General features: G+C 42.9%; 1 protein-coding gene and 1 pseudogene across 1 annotated transcript in view; one reads left to right on the top strand and one right to left on the bottom strand.

Moving 5' to 3' along the window:
* Positions 1-20,228, top strand: part of IYD (iodotyrosine deiodinase) — a 32,354-nt gene extending 12,126 nt beyond the window's left edge. The window contains exons 2-5 of the mRNA XM_029050047.1: positions 8,262-8,453; positions 11,258-11,417; positions 16,754-16,910; positions 19,869-20,228. Coding sequence (XP_028905880.1) covers positions 8,262-8,453; positions 11,258-11,417; positions 16,754-16,910; positions 19,869-20,051 — 692 coding nt within the window. The 3' untranslated portion in view covers positions 20,052-20,228. The remainder of the gene's footprint in view (positions 1-8,261; positions 8,454-11,257; positions 11,418-16,753; positions 16,911-19,868) is intronic.
* Positions 6,025-6,236, bottom strand: LOC114809861 (annotated as a pseudogene).
* Positions 20,229-21,943: the final 1,715 nt, after the last annotated feature.

Here is a 21,943-nt window from a genome sequence, read left to right as displayed (position 1 = left end):
GTCGGAGCCAGTTTCTGTCTCAAACTGGGCTCATGGTTTCGATCTCTATTTTACAGAAAGGTAACTGAGGCACAGAGAAGTGAAGGGACTTGCCCAAGGTCACATAGTCCAAAGCGACAGAACCACTTGTATTTAGCCAAGCACTTAGTAGTAATAATTATAAAAATGATAACGACTGTGGTATTTGTTAAGCACTTACGCTGTGCCAGGCACAGAATCAAGCACTGGAGCAAATGACAAATAAGATTGAACAGAAAGCAAAGCAAACTATATCACTGATTAACTGATTGATGTCTTCCATAGTAGCCAATCTGAGCCATGTCTGAGTCTGAGCCCTTTTGCCATGATGGTGTAGTTCTTTGCTCCTAGACATGAAGTCTCAATCTCTTTACTGCTATCAAATCTTTCTTTTGCTGGCCAGACAACTAGCACTGATTAAACACCACCATATACAGTATTGTATCAGGCACTACAGGCATATGTCAAAGAGTAGAAATGTTTTTTGCCCTCAGAAACTGTCTAGCAGAGTTGGTAAGCGTAGACCAACAAACCCACGATCCACATATTCATTCAATAGTATTTATTGAGTGCTTACTATGTGCAGAACACTGTACTAAGCGCTTGGAATGTACAATTCGGCAACAGATAGAGACAATCCCTGCCCCAGAAGGGGCTCACAGTCTAAACGGGCTCACATATTGTAAGTAAATTCTACATGCAGCCCTTCAAGATCCTCCTGCTACTTGGTCAGTCTTTCTGCCGCTCGGCCTGAACACCAAACCTAAGTTGACACTGATGCTAGGAGTCATCGCCATGTCTATTCATAAATTTTAAATGAGTAGTAGGATTGGATCAGTCGTGTCAATCAGTGGTTTTTACCAAGCACTTACTGCATGCAGAGCACTGAGCTAAGTCCTTGGAAGAGTTGGAGATGCAATCCCTGCCCACAAGGCGTTTATGCTCTAGAGGAGACAAACATTAAAATAAATTATGAATGTGCACAGAAATGCTGTGGGGCTGAGGGTGGGATGAATATCAAGTGCAGGTCTAAGTAAATAGGCAAAGCAGAAGGGAGTAGAATAAATAAGGGATTATTTAGGGAAGACCTCTTGGAAGAGATGTTAATTTAGTAGGGCTTTGAAGGTTGGGAGAGTGGTGGTCTGACATTTATTAAGGTGGAGGGAAGGCTCGAGGGAGGACTCAGGCAAGTGGTTGGCAACGAGATATGTGGAGTCAAAGAACAGTGAGTTGGTTAGTGTTAGAGGAGTGAAGTGTGCAGACAGGGTTGTAATAGGAAATCAACCAGGTTAGGCAGGAGGAGGAGAGCTGATTGAGCCCACTAATAATAATAATAATGACAATAATGGTATTTGTTAAACGCTTACTATGTGCCACTGGGGTAGATAGATACAAAGTAATCAGGTTATCCCACGTGGGGCTCAAAGTCTTAATCCCCATTTTACAGTTGAGGTAACTGAGGCTCAGAGAAAGTAAGTGACTTGCCCCAAGTCATACAGCTTGCATGCGGCGGAGCCGGGATTAGAACGCAAGACCTCTGACTCTCAAGCCCGTGCTCTTTCCACTATGCCATGATGCTTCTTAATTCCACTAATTCAGGGATCACCTCCAAACACAAATCAGTCCACTTTTCTCTTAAGACCACGGGCCACCCTGGCTGACTATGGTCTGGCATACTCGACTGTTGAACTGGAAGCAACAGCCATAATCCTGGTGCCAGGGGCAGGACTCTTGTGAGGCTCGCTCTCGGGATGCAGGTGAGAACACAGAAGCCCCTGGAATCAGGGCTGCCACTCTCCAACTGTTCCCAATCCACTAGAACCCCAACTCTAGAAACTTTTCATGGCCCATGTAGGCTCCTTCAGTCCCTCAGTTCCTTCCCCCTCCTTATCAAGCAGAGTGGCCTAGTGGATAGAGCACAGACTGGGAGTCAGAAAGACTTGGGTATTAATCCCGGCTCTGACGCTTGTCTGCTGTTGACTGTGGGCAAGTCACCTCCTCTGTGCCTCAGTTCCCTCATCTGTAAAATGGGGATGAATACCGTGAGCCCCATGTAGAACAGGGACTGTGTCCAACCTGATTAGCCTGTATCTACCCCAGCGCTTAGAACGGTGCTTGGAACATAGTAAGCGCTTAACAAATACCGACATATTATTATCATAGTTTCCCTTAACTAGGGTGAGTGAGTACAAGTAATAGTAGAAGTGGTGAGTAGAAGGAGGAGTTGAAGAAAGTGAATTAGTGGAAGGTGGGAAAATGGAGGGTCGTGCTGTGGTGAGTAGATACCTTGGACATGGCTTGGTCTTAGCCTGGACTAAGTCATTATTTATACTGTCAGTTTAAGGCCTTGCACACCTTCCACCATGCTCACTGTAAATAAGAACTTCAATTGCTTTAGGTTTTCCAGGAGACTGATTCCACCCTTCCAATCTCCCTTTCTCAGGGTCCTGGGGTGAGGGGCTTCCCCCTCTCACCACTCCTTCCTGTCAGGCCCTGCCAGAGCCAAGCCTGCCTTCCCAACATCTGCAAGTCGATCCTGATCAAGGGAAATCAGGATCACAGGCATACTTAGCTCCGTCATAACACGGATGCTTGTTGTGGGCAGAGAATGTGACGGCTGATTCTGGTGTATTGTATTCTCCAAGCCTTCAGTACAGTGCTCTGCGTGTAGTAACTGCTCAATAAATGCCACTGATTGATCACGTTGATTTTCAATATGCGTTTTAGATAGAATAAATAATAATAATGTTGGTATTTGTTAAGCACTTACTATGTGCCAAGCACTGTTCTAAGCACTGGAGTAGATACAAGGTAATCAAGTTATTCCACGTGGTGCTCACAGTCTTAATCCCCATTTTCCAGTTGAGATAACTGAGGCACAGAGAAGTGAAGTGACTTGCCCAAAGTCACACAGAAGACAAGGGGCAGAGCCAGAATTAGAACCCACATCCTCTGACTCCCAAGCCAATGCTCTTGCCACTAGGTCATGGTGCTTCTCTGTGATTTGGCAATCGGGATGTTTTCTGGAGACAGGAACCTATTTGAGCTTGACATGCTCTGGTAATGGAATCAATCATATTTACTGAACACTTATTGTGTGCAGAGCATGATACTAACAATTTGGGAGAGTACAATATAAGAGTTGGTAGATACAATCTCAGCCCACAACTAGCGTACAGTCTACAGGGAGAGACAGATATATACATAAATAAACTACAAATATGTATGAAAGTGCTGTGGGGCTGAGAGCGCTAAATAAAGGGGGCAAGGGAGATGCAGAAGGAGGTGGAAGAAAGGAAATGAGGTCTTAGTAGTGAAAGACCTCTTGGAGATGTGCTTTTAATAAAGTTATGTGCTGTGTGCATGTTTAATACACAAATTTTTCTTAATGTGAAGTTTTTGCAAAAATACAGCCCTGACGGCATAGGATTGCTGGGTTTGCAATTTGCCTGCTGGGAATACTGTGTCTATTTACCCAGTAGATAAATCACATAGGTTTCCAAATTGCTACATAGATGTTAGAAATTAGCAACTTGGAGGTGATAGGCTCTCACAACCACTCCCTCAACATGTTTGTTTCACCTTAACAAAAAATTTGATTTCCCAACTTAAAGATTCTGTGCCAGAACAGCTACTTTCTGAGGTGATAGGAATGTAGTAAAATTCCATCTTAGTAGAACAAGTCGGGATGAGAGCATTTTGTTTAGTGGTGACTTTTCAGAGCTCTAGAGCCACCTTCACTCTCTCTCTCTAGCCATCCCTGATTCCATTCTTACTTCACTGTAAAACAGCAGATAAAACACAAGCTGGAAATCAAACCATTCAAACCTCAGCACATTGGTGGTAGTGGTTCCTTCGAATCCAACTTCTGGACCAGAGAGATCGAAGCAGTGTAGAGGGAAGGTGGAAGCCCAGGACAAAAATTGATTTTTTTCTCTACTTTTAATAACTTAGAATTCTGGAACTCTGGAATTGACCGTATTTCTCCTCAGTGATCAAAGTGGACTTTTCATGCCAAACTACTAGAGAGTAAACACTTAATACTATCATTTTTACATGCTAAGCACTGAATAATTTGATCAGATGTGGGTCTCTGCGAGACATGTGCCACAGAGAACAATAATATTGCTGATGGACCTAATCATTCATAAGTCCCACTATGGATGAGGCACAGAGAAGTTAAGTGACTTGCCCACAGTCACCCAGCTGACAAGTGGCAGAGCTGGGATTCGAACCCATGCCTTCTGACTCCCAAGCCCAGGCTCTTGCCACTGAGCCACGCTGCTTCTCAATCTCTTTAGTCTGAGATTTGGTATACATATATGCTGACAGTGTCAGGAGGCTGCGGGTCATTCAGATATATAAGGAAGAAAGGGAAAGAGTGTAGACTCCTCAGTGAGTAACTTTGCTCTAACACACCCCCACCCCTAGACTCGACAAGAGGATCATTCATTCATTCAATAGTATTTATTGAGCGCTTACTATGTGCAGAGCGCTGCACTAAGTGCTTGGAATGTACAATTCGGCAACAAATGGAGACAATCCCTGCCCAGTGACAGGCTCACAGTCTAATTGGGGGAGACAGACGGACAAAAACAAGGCAACATAATCACGATAAATAGAATCAGGGGGATGTACACCTTATTAACAAAATCAGTAGGGTGAATAAAATATATACAATACTGAGGGGAGGGGAAGAGAGGGGGGAGGAGCAGAGGGAAAGGGGGCTTAGCTGAGGGGAGGTGAAGGGGGGAAGGAGGAGAAGCAGAGGGCGGAGGGGGAGCAGAGAGGGAGCAGAGAGAGCAGAGGGAAAAGGGGTAGCTCAGTCTAGGAAGGCCTCTTGGAGGAGGTGAGCTCTCAGTAGAGATTTGAAGAGGGGAAGAGAGTTAATTTGGTGGAGGTGAGGAGGCAGGTCATTTCAGGACAGCAATCATACGTGGGCCAGAGGTCTACAGCGGGATAGGCGTGAATGGGGGATGGTGAGGAGGTGAACAGCAGATGAGCGGAGCATGTGGGGTGGGCAGCAGAAAGAGAGAAGAGAGGTGAGTAGGAGGGGGCAAGGGGATGGAGAGTGTTGAAGCCCAGAGTGAGGAGTTTTTGTTTCGTGCAAAGGTTGATAGGCAAGCACTGGAGGTTTTTAAGGAAGGGTGTGACATGCTCAGAGTGTTTCTGCAGAAATATGATCCGGGCAGCGGAATGAAGACTAGACTGAAGTAGGGAGAGACAGGAGGAAGGGAGATCAGAGAGAAGGCTGACACAGTAATCCAGCCGGGATATTACGAGAGCTTTCCTCACTCTCATACACTGTTCCTCCCTCTGCAATCCAGTCATTCATATTATCTACGCATATGTATATTCCACTGCTGCCTCCTACCTGTAATTTATTTTAGTGTTTGCCTCCCCTGGCAGATCGTAAATTCTTGAAGGCAAGAATCATGTCTACTACACCTCTTTTATTCTCCCAAGTGCTTACAAAAGTGCTTTTCTCTCAGTAGATATGATTGATTGACAGATATTTTTTAGCTCAGAACTTCCCTCTAAGGAGCTTGTTGAAACGTTGCTTGCTTTCCTTTGCACCTTCTTCCACCATAGGGTTAGATGTTTTATACAGGTTAAATAACTAGCCTGTTAGATCATGTTCAAAATACAGAACTAATCTGTGTTCTGAGGGCCAGAACCAGAAGGTAGACAAATTTGTATCCTTGTACCTGTGGCAAATTCCTATTCTTCATAGCCAGGGTTCATTTTGTGTCCCTCTTTTGTTTTTAATGATATTTGTTGAACACCTTCTACGTGCCAGGCACTGTACTTAGCACTGGGATAGATACAAGTTAATCAGGTTGGACACAGTCTTCCTTCCCATTTTATGGATGAGGTAACTGAGGCACCGAAAAGTTAAGTGATTTGCCCAAGGTCACCCAAAAGACATGTGGCAGAGCTGGGAATAGAACCCAGGTCCTCTGACTCCCAGGCCCATGCCCTTCCTACAAGGCCAGGCTGCTTCTCAAGTGCTTCCATTCCTGGAAGTACTGCAATACCAGGTTAATGTGTGAAGTGGGTTAATGTGTAAAGTGGATGGAGTAAGCTCTTATTCCACCGTCCTGTTCCCAAAATCCATTTAATATATTGTCTTCAAGTAGAGGATATATAAGATATTAAACTGATTTAAACTGATTAAACTGCACCTGACCTTAGCCAAAATGTATTCTGGGGTATATCTATGCCAGTGCCCTCTGATCTCAGCTACACCTCTGAAGCCAAGAGGCAGCAGTCCCTGGCATCACTGACTCAAGTCCAGGTCTGTACCCCTCACTGTGGACTATACCCAGGGCTTCCTTGTTGTACTTTCCTGTTTGCCCCTATTTCCACTTTGATGGCAGGGATGTTGTGGGGGGAGCCTGAACTGTTCACAGAATTTGCTCTCGCCCAGAACTGAGGTCTCCAATCCAGAAATGTCAAATAGGTTGTGGTTATAGCTCTCCCTGGGAACCCAACATGTGCCCCTCCCCTCAACCCGGAGTCTCCCCTGTGGTGTCATGACCCCTAAATATGTTATTGATACCTAGGTAGGGGCTGACAAAACAAGCTCTGACACTTGTTCATCTGTCCTCACCTTTCATTTAGATTTTTAAAAGTACAAGTGCTTTTGAAGTGAATCTGTTTGACTGTTTCCTGCCACAGGGAAAGAAACACTCCCCGTATGGTTCAATGGTATGTCACAGCCGACTTGGTGCAAAGCACCACGTTAACAATAATAATAACTGTGGTATTTGTTAAGTGCTTACAATGTGCTCAGCACTGTACTGAGCACTGGGGTAGATATAAGATAATTGGGTTTACACAGTCCCTGTCCCACATACGACTCACAGTCTTAATCCCCACTTTACAGATCAGAGATTGAGGCCCAGAGAACTCAAGGGACTTGCCCAAAGTCACTCAGCAGACAAGTGGTGGATCTGAGATTAGAACCCTGGTCCTTTTGACTCCCAGACCCGTGGTCTATCTCCTAGGTCACGCTGCTTCTCCTGCTATCATAAAGAGTACCATGTACCCTACCATGCTAAGTGGTTGGTAGAATACAGAAGCAGCAAGACAAATTTCCCGCTGTCAAGGAACCCACAGTCTAAAGGGACAGGACAGACAGAAATTATTTCTAATAGTGATCGCCCATCCACCTCTGCATCAAACAAAAACTCATCATCATTGGCTTTAAAGTACTCCACCACCTTGCCCTGTCCTACCTCACCTTGCTACTCTCCTATTACAACCCAGCCTGTGCATTTCACTCCTCTAATGCTAACCTTTCTTACTGTGCCTAGATCTCGCCTCTCTCTTACTCACATCCTGCCTCTGGCCTGGAACGCCCTCCCACTTCAAATCCTACAGATGATTACTTTCCCCCCTCCTTCATAGCCTTATTGAAGGTACATTTAATAATGTTGGTATTTGTTAAGCGCTTACTATGTGCCGAGCACTGTTCTAAGCGCTGGGGTAGACACAGGGGAATCAGGTTGTCCCACGTGGGGCTCACAGTCTGCATCCCCATTTTACAGATGAGGTAACTGAGGCACCGAGAAGTTAAGTGACTTGCCCAAAGTCACACAGCTGACAAGTGACCGAGCTGGGGTTCGAACCCGGGTACATTTCCTCCAAGAGGCCTTCCCTGACTGAGCTCCTCCATTTCTCTTCTCCCACTCCCTTCTGTGTCATGCTGACTTGCTTCAATTTTTCATCCCCCCCATCCCAGCCCCACAGTACTTATGTACATATCTGTAATTTATTGATTTATATTGTCTGTCTCCCTGCCTCTAGACAGTCATAGGCAAGGAATGTGTCTTTTTATTGTTGTACTCTCCTAAACTTAATACAGTGCTCTGCGCGTAGTAAGTGTTCAATAAATACAATTGAATGAATGAGGAAGTTCTACCTTTAGTAGTACAACTATATCAAAATGAAAGAGGTGAGTAAATAGCTGAATCTACCAATAAATCTACATATTAATGTATGTGCTGAGGGGAAAAATAATATTTAGGTGCTAAGCTTGGCTTTGTAGGATGCTGTGTGAATTCGATCAGCAGAGGTTTCTCAGTGGAGATGAGATTTTGGGGGACTTTGAACATGGGGAGAGCTGATGGATTTTTGCGGGGAGGGAGTGCCAGTATTTAGCCAAAGAGACAGAGGTGGAAGAGTAGAGAGCCAGTTACAGGCCAGATATGGTGCTCATTGCTGTGGTTTCTTGGCAGAGGCTGATGACTGGCAAGAATCAGATGACAACTTTGAATATGTCCCATTGTCCTGGAAACGCTATCCTGAGAGTGAAATGATTCAGAGGTCAAAAGAATTTTATGAACTTCTTCAGAAGAGGCGGTCGGTCAGGTTTATAAGTAATGAGCCAGTTCCCAGAGAGGTTATTAACAACGTCATCAAAACTGCAGGTATGGCATTATGCCCCTGGATTTCTAGAGCGTGTCAGCCAAATGATTGCTGTGATATTCTGGAGGGGACGGTGGGTAGACCCAGTTAGTACTGTACAGGACGTTATACCATATGCTGGGCTGTTCGTGGTAAACGTTTGGGATTCCCTGACTATTCAAAGGAAAGAAGTAGAGTGGCTTGGTGGATCCTGGCTCTACCACTTGGCAGCTGTGTGACTGTGGGCAAGTCACTTAACTTCTCTGTGCCTCAGTTACCTCATCTGTAAAAATGGGGATTAAGACTGTGAGCCTCACGTGGGACAACTTGATTACCCTGTATCTACCCAACGCTTAGAACAGTGCTCTGCACATAGTAAGTGCTTAACAAATACCAACATTATTATAAAGCATGACCTGGGATTCAGAGGACCTGGGTTCTAATCCCAGATCTGCCTCTTGTCTTTGTGACCTTTGTGACTTAATTTCTCTGTGCTTCAGCTACCCCATCTGTAAAGTGGGGATTAAGACTGTGAGTCTCCATGTGGGAGAGGGATTGTATCCAACCTGATTAGCTTGTATCTACCCCGGGGCTTAGTACAGTGCCTGGCACATAGCTTAAACAACTACCACTAAATAAATAAATAAATCCAGCACTTTCCATTTCCAGTATGTCAGTGGTGGCTAGAAAATGTAATGTTTTCAAACATTATAGAAACAGATGCAGCTGAACTAACCAACTTTTGGTAAGTTGAAAATACATTAGGGCATGAGCTTTCATTAAATGGATACAAGTTGATTTAGCCTTTGTTAAATGTGCTGGGGAATCCCAGTCTATTCAGCCTCTGTCCTGATGGCAGAAAAATGGGAAGTTGGGATGGCTTGCTATCCTCTCTATCCCATCAGCCATAGTTCTATGTTACTCAGAAACCACGTTCATCCAGGATTTATGATCATCAAGCAATCAATGGTATTTATTTAGTACTTACTATTTGCAGAGCACTTTAAGAGCTTTTGTAACAATCAACAAAATTAGATGACATGTTCCCTGCCCATCAAGAGCTTATAGTCTCTTCTGAAGTCGTGCTTCAAAATGGAAAATAACAAACCCTCTATCCATTCACTTTTCTTCAGTAAATCTAATAATGGTGGTATTTAAGTGCTTGTCTTGTCTTATGCAGTCGAGTCTTATGCATCCGGCCCATAGCGATGCCATGGACACATCTCTCCCAGAAGGCTCAACCTCCCCCTGTAATCATTCTGTTTGTGTAACCATAGAGTTTTCTTGGTGAAAATATGGAAGTGATTTGCCATTGCCTCTTAGAAGCGCTTAGTGTTTGCCAAACACTGTACTAAGTGCTGGAGTAGATACAAGGTAATCAGGGCAAAAACAGTCTCTGCCCCATATGAGGCTCAAGTCTACTTAGGAGGGAGAACTGGCATTGAATCCTCATTTTACAAATGATGAAACTGAGGCACAGAAAAGTGACTTGCCCTGGGTCATATAGCAGGCAAGCTACAGAGAGAGGATTAGAACCCAGGTCCTCTGATTCCCAGGCCTGTGCTCTTCTCACTAGGCTATGCTATTAGAGTCTCTCACTTTTTAGAGCACTGTAGTTTCCCTGTTGTCTATTACGTTTAGTGCTTACATGATTGTAACCAAGGTTCTGCAACTGAGTAATGAGTAATGTCATTTTATATTAGTAGGAACATTTAAATATGTATCATGATATGTCACTACAAGTTTATTTCAAAAGCAGCGTACTGATGTAGTAGTGAAGAGGCAGAAATGTTTACAAATCTAAAATGGGGATTTTATTTTTGCTTTCATAACTAACTCTTATGAAATGCCATTTCAGAGGTGTCAGGGGTAAGCCCTGGCAAAAATATAGGCTACAATTTGATCATATTGAAGACCCCAGATCTGGTCTTAAAGGTGTTAACTCAGTGCTTTGGAATGGAAAAACAAAGACTAAATTGAGGAGTGGGATTAGGGGAGAATGAAAGAGGGAATGGAGAAAAACAGAAAAATTCACTGCATAAAGAGCTCGAGATAAAAAAAATCCTGCTATGAAAACCTAGTTAACAATCAAACAATAAGAGGGGCCACTCTTGGCTAAAATGGACTTTTGCCCTATTTAGAGGATTAGAGTTTGCAGACTTTTCCTAGAATACCAGTATGGCCTAATGAGAAGCAGCATGGTTTAGTGGAAAGACCACGGGCTTGGGAGTCAGAGGTCATGGGTTCCAATCCTGCCTCTACCACTTGTCTGCTGTGTGACTTTGGGCAAGTCACTTTACTTCTCTGTGCCTCAGTTACCTCATCTGTAAAGTAGGGATTAAGTCTGTAAACCCCACGTGGGACAACCTGATTACCTTTATCTAACCCAGTGCTTAGAACAGTGCCTATCACATAGTAAGTGCTTAACAAATACCATTATTATTATTATTATTATCATTAATGGAAAGAGCATAGGCCTGGAAATCAGAGGACTAGCCTATGTGACTTTGGGAAAGTCACAACTTTGCCGTGCCTCAATTTCTTCATCTTTAAGATGGGGGTTTGATAACTGTTCCCTCTCCTTAAACTGTGAGCCCCATGGGGGACAGATCTTAACAAATACCACTATTATTATAATGACTATTACATAATCGTTATAATTATTATTATATGTTAGAAAAATGTATATGAGTACATCAAATCTTCCCCCACCCTAAGAGTTCTGGTGGGCTAGGAACTCACTGGGGCAAAAGGTTCAGATCTGTCTTTGTAAGCTAAGCTAGGGAAGCTAGAGCCTTCTCTAACATTTTAAATGATTGATTTAAAGGAACTGCCCCAAGTGGAGCACACACGGAGCCTTGGACATTTGTGGCTGTGCAGGATCCTGATGTAAAGCACCAGATTCGAGAGATTATTGAAGAGGAAGAAGAAGTGAACTACAGGAAAAGAATGGGAGATAGATGGGTTGCTGATCTGAAGAAATTAAAGTATGAAAATCAGTCAAAAGACACCTTGAAATGACTAACATTAGATTCCTATAATAAGCTGACTAATCAGTGGTATTTACTGAGTGCTTATCATGTACAGAGTACTTTACTAAGTAATTGGGAGAGTACAGTAGAGGAGGCAGATATGATCCCTGCCTTGAAGGATCTTACAATCTAATGGGAGAGCCAGGCATTACAGTTACTGGGGAAGCAAAGCATGTAACGATATGCATATAAGTGCTGTGGGGGTGGAATGAGTATCAAAGCGCTAAAGGAGTGCAGACTTAGGTGCAAAAATGATACAGAAGGGAGGGAGAATAGGATGGAGAGGTTAATCAGAGAAGGCTTCCTGGAGGAGATATGAATTTAGTAGGGCTTTGAAAATAGGTAGAGTTCTGATCTGGCAAATATTAAGTGGGAAGAGTTCTAGGTAGTAGGGAGGATATGAGCAAGATGTGAACTGTGAGACAAGATGAAAATATAGTAAAGTTGACTGGTGTTAGAGGAATGAAGTTTTTGAGCTGGGGTGTAGAGAAAGGGGAGTGTAGATAGGAATGGGAAAAATGCTACTGGGTCTTCAAGAGCCCTGGGATTTTGGAATGGAGGGCTGAAATTTGTAATTCTGAAAATGGTGACCATTCAGTTCCTGTCAGGATGCCTGGTCACATTGTCCCCTAAAACCTAAATTTCCTTGGTTTCATTTTATAAACAATAATTTGAAGTCAACTTCCCCCTAAGAATTTCATCTGATTTAGTTGAAGGCAGAATGTCGGGGTAATTGGTCAAGGAAACTCCTGAGTCCTGTCTCTAGTCCATTGTGTAACTGAGAAATTTATATGCCTTTCTTTTCATCTGGAAAACACGCTTTCCAGTGCTTTGAGGTTTAATTACTGTTTTTTATGTGATGAGATTTTCAGACAGCGGCACCGTTCCAAGACAATGTGTAATGATTAGTGAAGTTTTGTTAATGTTTACAAAAGGGCTAATACTGTCTCCAACATGGAGACCAGAAGTTCTCTGCCCCTAACAGCTGAAAGCTACAAAGGAAGATTAGGATGGATCAGAGAGGGAAACGCGCTGCATTCCTTAGGGAATTCTCATGGATTGCTTGGGTGAGGGGAGATGTCGTGTTGGGGATCAAATAGCTTGTTCCCTTAGTGAAGCTGGGGAAAGGAAGACAAGGAAAGGAAAACCTTATTGAAGCCTCCAAGAGGCCTTCCCCGACTAAGCCCTCATTTCCTCTTCTCCCATTCCTTTCTAGGAGAAGAGGAAATGGGAGCTTAGTTGAGGAAATCCTCTTGTATTTTTTTTATGGCATTTATTAAGTCCTTACTATGTGCCAGTACACTGTATTAAGTGCTGGGATAGACACAAGCTAATCAGGTTGGACACAGTTCACTGCCCTCATGGGGTTCACAAGTGTTATCCCCATTTTATAGGTGAGGTAACAGAAGCATAGAGAAGTGAAGTGATTTACCAGGGTCACACAGCATACAAGTGTCATCAGGATTAGAATTTAGGTCCTTCTGACTCCCAGGTCCATGTTATGTTCACTAGACCATACTGCTTCTTTAACTCTAACTTCTCGAACTTGGTTTTGTACCCTTTATTCATCCCTTCCTCAGTTCCACAGCACTTACGTACATATCCATAATTAATTTATATTAAAGTCTGTATCCCCTTCTAGACTATAATCTTGTTGTGGGTAGGGGACATGTCTATTAACTCTATTATACCGTACTTTCCCAAGTGTTTAGTACAGTACTCTGTACACAGAAAGCACTCAAATTAGATTGATTGACTGGGGGAGTTGTGTGGATTCTGATTTTTTCTTCTGGCCCCAGAAAAGAACTGCTGGTTTCACAGATCATTTACAATGCTATCAATAATATTAGTCAAGCGTCTGTACTAGATGTTCTCTAGTAGCATATACATATGGTGATAAATTGTATTAGAGTATACTGAGTTGCAAGAATCAAATCAGGTTATTGTAAAGAACGTTGCAATCCAATGTGAAGTTAAAAGCTCAAGTTGTGTGTTTTTAGCCCCAAAGAAGCGTTGTTGTACACTAAGGGTTTGTAGTATGCATGGTGAGTATATATATTTATATTATATAATATATGTACATATATTAATGCCTTTCATTCAGCAGTACATTTGGTTCTACAGAACTCATCTTCCCACTGAAACCCTCTTCTCCCCTAGACTTTCCCATCACTGTAACCAGCACCACCATCTTTCTTGTCTCACATGCCCATAACTTTGGCTTTATCCTCAACTCACTTCTTTCGTTCAACCCGTATATTCAACCTATCACCAAATCCTGTCAGTTGGACCTTCGCAGCATCACTAAATCCTACCCTTTCCTATCTATTCAAACTGCTACCATGTTGATCCAAGCACTTAACCTGCTTTGACTACTGCATCAGCCTTCTTGCTAACCTCCCTGCCTCTCCCTACTCCAGTCCATATTTCCCTCCTTTGTCCAGATCATTTTTCTACAAAAATGTTCAGGCTGTGTTTCCCCACTCCTCAAGAACTTCAGTGGTTGCCCATCCACCTCCGCATCAAACAAAAACTCTTTACCATTGACTTTAAAGCACCCAATCACTTTGCCTCGCCTATCTTGGGCAGGGATTGTCTCTGTTGCCGAACTGTACATTCCAAACACTTAGAACAGTGCTCTGCACATAGTAAGCACTCAATAAATACGATCAAACGAATCTTACTGATTTCCTTCTGCAACCCAGTACTCTCACTCTGCTCCTCTAACACCAGCCTACTCTTTGTACCTTGAACTCAACTAACTCACCCCCAACCCCTCATTCCTGATCTACCTCTAGCCTTTCCCTATTCACATCTGACAGAGCATTACTTTTCCCACTTCTAGCCCTTATTAAAAATAACATCTCCTTCAAGAGGCTTTCCCTGACTAAACCCTCATTTTCCCTACTCCCTCTCCCTTCTTCATCACCCTTGCACTTGGATTTGCACCCTTTATTCTATCCCTCTAGACTGTAAACTCATTATAATAATAATAATGTTGGTATTTTTTAAGCGCTTACTATGTGCCGAGCACTGTTCAAAGCACTCGGTTAGATATAGGATAATCAGGTTGTCCCATGTGAGGCTCACAGTCTTAATCTCCATTTTACAGATGAGGTACCTGAGGCACCGAGAAGTGAAGTGACTTGCCCAAAGTCACCCAGCTGACAGGTGGTGGAGCTGGGATTAGAACCCATGACCTATGACTCTTAAGCCTGTGCTCTTTCCACTGAATCACTCTGCAGGGAACATGTCTGCTAAATCTGTTGTATTTTACTCTCCCAAGGGCTTAGTACAGCTCTCTGCACATAGTAAACACTCAGTAAATATGACTGATTTATTCACCCCACCTGCAGCCCCACAGCACTTAGGTACAGATCCATAATTTGTTTATATTAATGTCTGTCTCCCGCTCTGGTCAGTTGTATTTATTGAGCACTTACTGTGTGCAGAGCACTGTACTAAGCACTTGGTGAGTACAATATTAAAAGAAAAGAGACACACTCCCTGCCCAGGGTGGGGAACATATCTACAACTGTTACATTATACTCTTCCAGACACTTCGTACAATGCTCTGCATACAATAAGCGCTCAAATATAATTGATTCTACCATAATAATTATTTTCATTGTTTTCTGGCTAAAGCACTGTTGGCGAATAGGGAATATTCCTCCTGATAATGCAGGCCTGTTGGGCTGGATGTACTGTGTTATTGGAAGAAACTGCCTTGGCATATGCACGCATATATGTGGCTCAGTGGAAAGAGCACGGGCTTGGGAGACAGAGGTCATGGGTTCGAACCCCAGCTCTGCCACTTGTCAGCTGCGTGACTATGGGCAAGTCACTTAACTTCTCTGTGCCTCAGTTACCTCATCTATAAAATGGGGATTAAGACTGTGAGCCTCATGTAGACAACCTGATTACCCTTTATCTACCCCAGCACTTAGAACAGTGCTCTGCACATAGTAAGCACTTAACAAATACCAACATTATTATTTGGTGTCAGAGTGGGTGAATAGTGCAAAGCAAATTTTCCTTGCTGAAAGGTTTTGTAAGAACCTAAAGCCTTTTATCAAAGAATAGGGTATTGTAGTTTTTTATGGAATTTGTAATCTCTTACTATATTCCATGCACTGTACTAAGCACTGGGATCGATACAAGATAATCAGGTCGGGCATGGTTTTAATCCCCATTTTACAGGTGAAAGAACTGAGGCACAGAAAAGTTAAGTGACTTGCCTAAGGTCACACAGCAGACAAGAAGCAGAACCAAGATTAGGACTTTATCCTTCTGACTCCCAGGCCCATGCTCTATTCACCAAGCCATACCACCACTGTAGTCTATTCTCCTTCATTCTTAGGCTATTAATTCCATGTGCAACAGGAATGATATTTTGTAACTACCCTAACGCTTAACACAGTATGTGACACCTAGAAAGCACTTAACAGCCAACACAAGAATTATTTTAGTGATCTGAAAACAAGACAAGCAGCAGGAAGCATCAGTATGAATTATGCAGCAATAAGCACTGACTTCCTTTAATTTCCTTTTTGGAGTTTCTTCACATACTAATTTTATGTATGTGAAAATAATAAGCAATAACTTTAGATGAAGATTAGTTAAGAAAAGTATGTGTCCCCCCACAATACTATGACTACCATTCAATTAGTGGGAAACAGCATGACCTAGTGGATAAAATGCAGGCTTAGGAGTCAGAGGACTTGGGTTCTAATTCTGCTCCAGCACTTTCATTCATTCAATCGTATTTATTGAGCGCTTCCTGTTTGCAGAGCACTGAACTAATTGCTTGGAATGTACAATTCGGCAACAGATAGAGACAGGCCCTGCCCAACAACGGGCTCACTGTCTTAACGGGGGAGACAGTGTTTGATCGGCAAGTCACTTAACTTCTCCGCACCTCATTTACCCCATCTGTAAAATGGGGATTAAGAATGCGAGTCCCATGTAGGACATGGAAGTGTCCAACCCGATGAGCTTTTATTTACCCCAGCACTTAGCACAGTGCCTGGCACATAGTAAAGTGCTTAACCTTAAATAATTAGGAGAATAAGAACTGTAATTAAGAATCCACCATATTTCTTTTCAAAAATAGTAGAAACTTACAACTCAAGGAGAGAAGTGCTTATAAAATATGTTAGCAATTTTGAGGATTTTTTTCCTCTATTTTGCACATGTGGGATTTTTATGACTTAATGCTGTTGTTCAAGGCAATAGTTGCCCAAATGAGAAAAGGTATAGGAGAAATAACACTAAAAATCTCTCTTTTGCAGAACCAACTGGATCAAAGAATACCTGGACATAGCCCCTTTTCTGATCCTCATTTTCAAGCAGGTGCATGGCTTTACTTCAAAAGGCAAAAAAAAGACTCATTACTACAATGAGATCAGTGTTTCCATTGCCTGTGGCATTCTCCTTGCTGCCCTTCAGGTATGTTACAAGCCACAACCCAACAAAGAAAGGGAGATTTGATATGTTACAGGCACCTCTAGCTTTTTCCTCAGAAATTCATCTGCACTTCAATCTCTCAGGGAGAGTTGGGAGTTTATTCACCTATTTTAAATTTTTCATTCTTCATCTTATCAAAATGAAGCATAGGCAAATTTATTTGCAGGAAAATGATTTTTGTGATTTTTCTTGACCAAGCAAAACACAAGAATTCTTGCCAAAAATTGTTCTTCCCCTCGAGATTTCCAGGCTGTTTTATTGATCCTCAAATAGGCCTCAGAGTTTCATTGAACTAACTGGAAACCCTGCTGCTTTCTGAATGGTGCACCCGATGAACTTGAGAATTTGAATGGCCAGAGGTTTTTACTGCAGCTATTTAAGCAGACTAAAAGATTAGCCAGCTACAGTGATGTTCCAGGAACCAATGTTACTTTATATAGGACTTTGTTTACACTGAATGCAACAGTAGCTGGGAAAATGCCTGGGTTACTCTACTAAGTGCTTGGGTGAGTACAATATAAACAGGCACATTCCCTGCCCACGGAGAGTTTACATTCTGGAGTGGGAGATGGATGTTAAAATAAATAGTAATATTAATATATAAATATACTAACCCCTGGGAAAGATGCAAATTCAAATTGGACACAGTTCATGTTCCACATGGGGCTTCACGGTCTCAATCTCCATTTTACAGATAAGGTAATCGAGGCACAGGGGTCACGCAGCATACAAGAGTTATAATCCGGGTTCTAATCCAGGCTCCACCACTTGTCTGCTGTTTGACCTTGGGCAAATCATTTAATTTCTCTGTGCCTCAGTTACCTCATCTGGAAAATGGGGATTAAGGACTGTGAACCCCCTGTGGGACATGGATTGTGTCCAACCTGATTAGCTTGTATCTACCCCAGGGCTTAGTACAATCCCTGGCACATAGTAAGCATTTAAATGCCATAAAAATGAGCAGAGCTAGGATTAGAACGCAGTTCCCTCTAACTTCAAGGTCTATGCTTTATCCACTAGGGCATGCTACTAACTGTCCCCCAGTGTCCCACAAATACACAATCTCTTGAAAATTCTGCAAACTAAGTGCTCGAAACATACAACGGACTGATTGATTATAGAACATTGAAAGTTTTCTGGATAATCTATTGTCACAGAGGGTCCCCAAATTAGAGCAAGTTGGATAACCATAACTGATGGAATACAGTTTTATTTGCCACCTTTGGCCACTTGTGAAAGTCAGTGTAGAAAGTGCAAAAACCAGTGCAAAAACCAGCCTCATAATCAAAACATCTCACCCCTAAAGTTGCTCCTCTTGTACAAAAGATATACGAGAATCCAGATGTTACATGCCTGGATTTATTTTTAGAAATTATTGATTTTTCCTGTTGAGTTTGCTGCCCTTCAGCTTCCCAAAAGGATAACCAAAAGGCCCTTCTTTTCTCAAACATCATCTAGTACAATGCTTGCCTCACAGTAAAACTCAAAAAATATCATTGCTTGATTGATTCCCTTCCCTAAAGCCACATCCTGGCACAATAGTTCATGGAGAAAAAAGCCTGAATTGAATTTCCATTCAGATAAGATAATCAGGGATTGGAGAATTCCTCAGAGGAGGGCAGATGAAACAGGATAGTTCTCTTCCTGTGCGGTGTGTTCGCATGCAAATCTACCTCCTTCCTTCCCGTGCCCTCCCCATCTCTTTCCTTCTCTAATTGTCTGGCTACTTAGCTGTCCCATCTTGAGGTTGGATGATATGGACATCTTTTAAAAAGGTACAATCATTTTAGTCATAGCAATTATTAAATAATCACATTTGTGTTTCACCTTTCATATCGCCTTCCTTGTTAGAATTCCCACATTTCTCTAATTTTGGTGAAGGACCATTTTTACTTGTTAGGCAGAAGTATGGATTAGATCAATTAATTAATAGCATTTATTGAGTGCTTATTCTATGCAGACCACTCAACTAAGCACTTGGGAGAGAACAATATTTGCCTATTCCTATCCTTTAGTGTTGGAAGCAGCTAAAAGGATAGAGGGCCAGAGTGTGTTCTGGCAACTTCTTGGCTCTAGACTTCCAAGAGAATGAGAAGGAGGAAGCAGAACATAATTGATTCTACATCACTGTTTGCAGGGAGAATCTTTGATATGAATAAGCAACTCTAGAAGAATTCCAGAAAAGTTACTTAGCCATTCTATTAACCAGTCATATTTATTGAGCACTTACTGTGTGTAATTAATGTTGGTATTTGTTAAGCGCTTACTATGTGCCGAGCACTGTTCTAAGCGCTGGGGTAGACATAGGGGAATCAGGTTGTCCCACGTGGGGCTCACAGTCTTAATCCCCATTTTACAGATGAGGGAACTGAGGCACAGAGAAGTTAAGTGACTTGCCCACAGTCACACAGCCGACAGTGTAGAACACTGTACTAAGCACTAGGAAGAGTACAATACAACCGTGTAACAGACATATTCCCTGCCCACAAGGAGAGTTTCTTGGCTTTCAATCAATCAGTCAATTGTATTTATTGAGCTCTTACTGTGTGCAGAGCACTGCACTAAACTCTTGGGAGAGCACAACAATATAACAGACACATTCCCCACCCACTGTAAGTTTAATAATTGTAATAGTTGTGGTTTTTGATAAGCACTTACTACATGCCAGGCACTGTACTAAGCATTGGGGTTGATACAAGAAAAACAGGTTGGACACAGCCTGGGTCTCACAGTCTTAATCCCCATTTCACAGTTGAGATAATTGAGGCCCAGAGAAGTGAATTGACTTGCCCCAAGTCACACAGCAGACACGTGGCAGAGCTTGGATGAGAACCCATTACCTTCTGACTCCCAGGCCTCCACTCTGTCCGTTATGCCGTGCCGGTGTCTTAAGTTCACAGTCTGGTGGGTCAATCTATAGTACAGCTTCTCTTCTTCCAGAATGCGGGCCTGGTGACCGTCACTACCACCCCACTGAACTGCGGTCCTCGCCTGAGGGCACTGCTGCGACGCCCCCTCAATGAGAAGCTCCTCCTGCTCCTCCCCGTGGGCTATCCCAGCAAAGAGGCCACCGTGCCCGATTTAACCCGCAAACCCCTGTCTGAGATAATGGTCACTGTGTAGGGTGGATCAACGCCTGAAAGATGCTACACCAAGATGCTCTTCCCAACTTTTCACATACCCTTCCCTCCCCGCTGAATTTCTTTCCTCCTTCGCACTCCAGCTACTCCTTCAAGAGAGCCTGGTCTGCCTTCACCTGGATGACACCTCAATGGCAATAAACTACTGCAAATAATGTCACACCTTTTGAATTTTTTGATTCAAGTTGCTGATTGAGTCTGACTACGTGAGCAGATAGACTTTAGTACCGTTTAAGAAGCTCTGGCTCCAATTTCCTCTCCTTTCTTCAGAAACGCAGACCTTTATCTGGCTGGCAATATGGCTTCTAATGTTTCTGTGAAAGTCCCATAAAGCAGTGGCAAGTTTTAATGTCTGCGTTTTGGTTGAGGCAATCACTTCTGCCAAAGAACAATGAATGTGAGCTCTTCACATAACCTCTCTCTACTTCTTTACTGACCATTGCTTTTAGGCAAGAGGCCACATACATCAGTGATCCTACAACTAAATGGCACCTTTGGGGGGTTCCATATAGCTGATTGTCTTTTCCATTTGTGATAGATTTTTCCTCTCTGATTACTTCTCTGTGCCTCATTGACCTCATCTATAAAATGAGGATTAAATCCTACTCCATCCTACAGATTAAATCCCATTTGGGACTGGGACTGTATCAAACCTGATTAACTTGCAGCTACCCAGATCTTAGAACAGTGTTTGGCTCACAGTAAGCACTTAACAGATATTATTATTATTGTTATTATTACATATTCATAGTAACATTGAACCGTATCCCTTTGCTGCCACTTCTTGTGGAGCAGTGAGTTAATGCAGGTGAGAGTGCTGAGGGCTCTCAATAGTCTTTCCTCTGTATCCCAAAATATGCCACTTTGTTTCCTGCCATATGAGAGAAAGACTAGAAGCCAGTGTGAGCAGAAACTGCTAATAGTAATAATGGTACTTAAGTGCTTACTATGTGTCAAGCACTGTTCTAAGTGCTGGGGTAAATACAAGTTAATCGGGTTAGACACAGTCCCTGTCCCACAAAGGGCTCACACCCATTTCACAGATGAGGTAAATCAGGCACAGAGAAGGGAAGCGATTTGCCCAAGGTCACATAGCAGACATGTGTCAGAGCTCGATTAGAACCCAGTTCCTTCTGACTCTCAGGCCCGAGCTCTATTCTCTAAGCCATTCTGCATCTATGTGGTAGGAAGTAGAAACTGCTAGGACTTCAGGCAATTAGACTTTCCTAGAGAAAGAGAGGAAAAGGCTGTTCCAGGCTCTGGGCAGAAGCTGTGGGGGTTGTGGTATTTAGTGGCCTTGCTTGCTAAAGAGCTAGGACAGTTTTTCAGTTAAGTACCAAGTGATGTTTTCACTCAGGGTAGTCTTGCCCACTGCTGTGGAAAAAAGAAACTTGAAAGGAAATGGTCCCTTTCAGATACGATTTCTTTTTTCTCCAGCAAATAAATCAGTAGTAAAAAGTTTCAGCGTCTGTATCTTGTTAAAACACATTGTTTTAGGAAACTGAAGCTCTTTGCTGATCATACCCAGCCTTATAATAGCCCTGCCCTTCACTCTGGAAAGACAAAGCAGCTCTAAAAAGAACAATGTCGGCAACTCCATCTGCTGGCAGGAATCACTCCTTGGACAAAGAAAGCTGCTCTAGGTGCAAGTGTGGATGGTCAAGTGAGCCGGATCTAGGACCAGGCTGGCAGGGCATTTGATAAATTCCCAATTCGTTTCCTGATGCATGCGTTACCTGAAGCGCAATCTGCCCAGATTATGGTTTGCAGGCAGCAGCTATGACAGCTAAATTCAGGTGAAGTTTGTTCTCTAATGGGAGGCTTTAGGTTTTTACGAACAGGCTTTCATTTACCCATCACAGAGAAATCCAGCTG

The sequence above is a fragment of the Ornithorhynchus anatinus genome, chromosome 2, assembly GCF_004115215.2.
Source record: "Ornithorhynchus anatinus isolate Pmale09 chromosome 2, mOrnAna1.pri.v4, whole genome shotgun sequence".
In the NCBI taxonomy this organism is placed as follows: Eukaryota; Metazoa; Chordata; class Mammalia; order Monotremata; family Ornithorhynchidae; genus Ornithorhynchus; species Ornithorhynchus anatinus.
The sequence above is the reverse complement of the archived record's forward strand: the minus strand, read 5'-3'. Positions and strand labels throughout refer to the sequence as shown.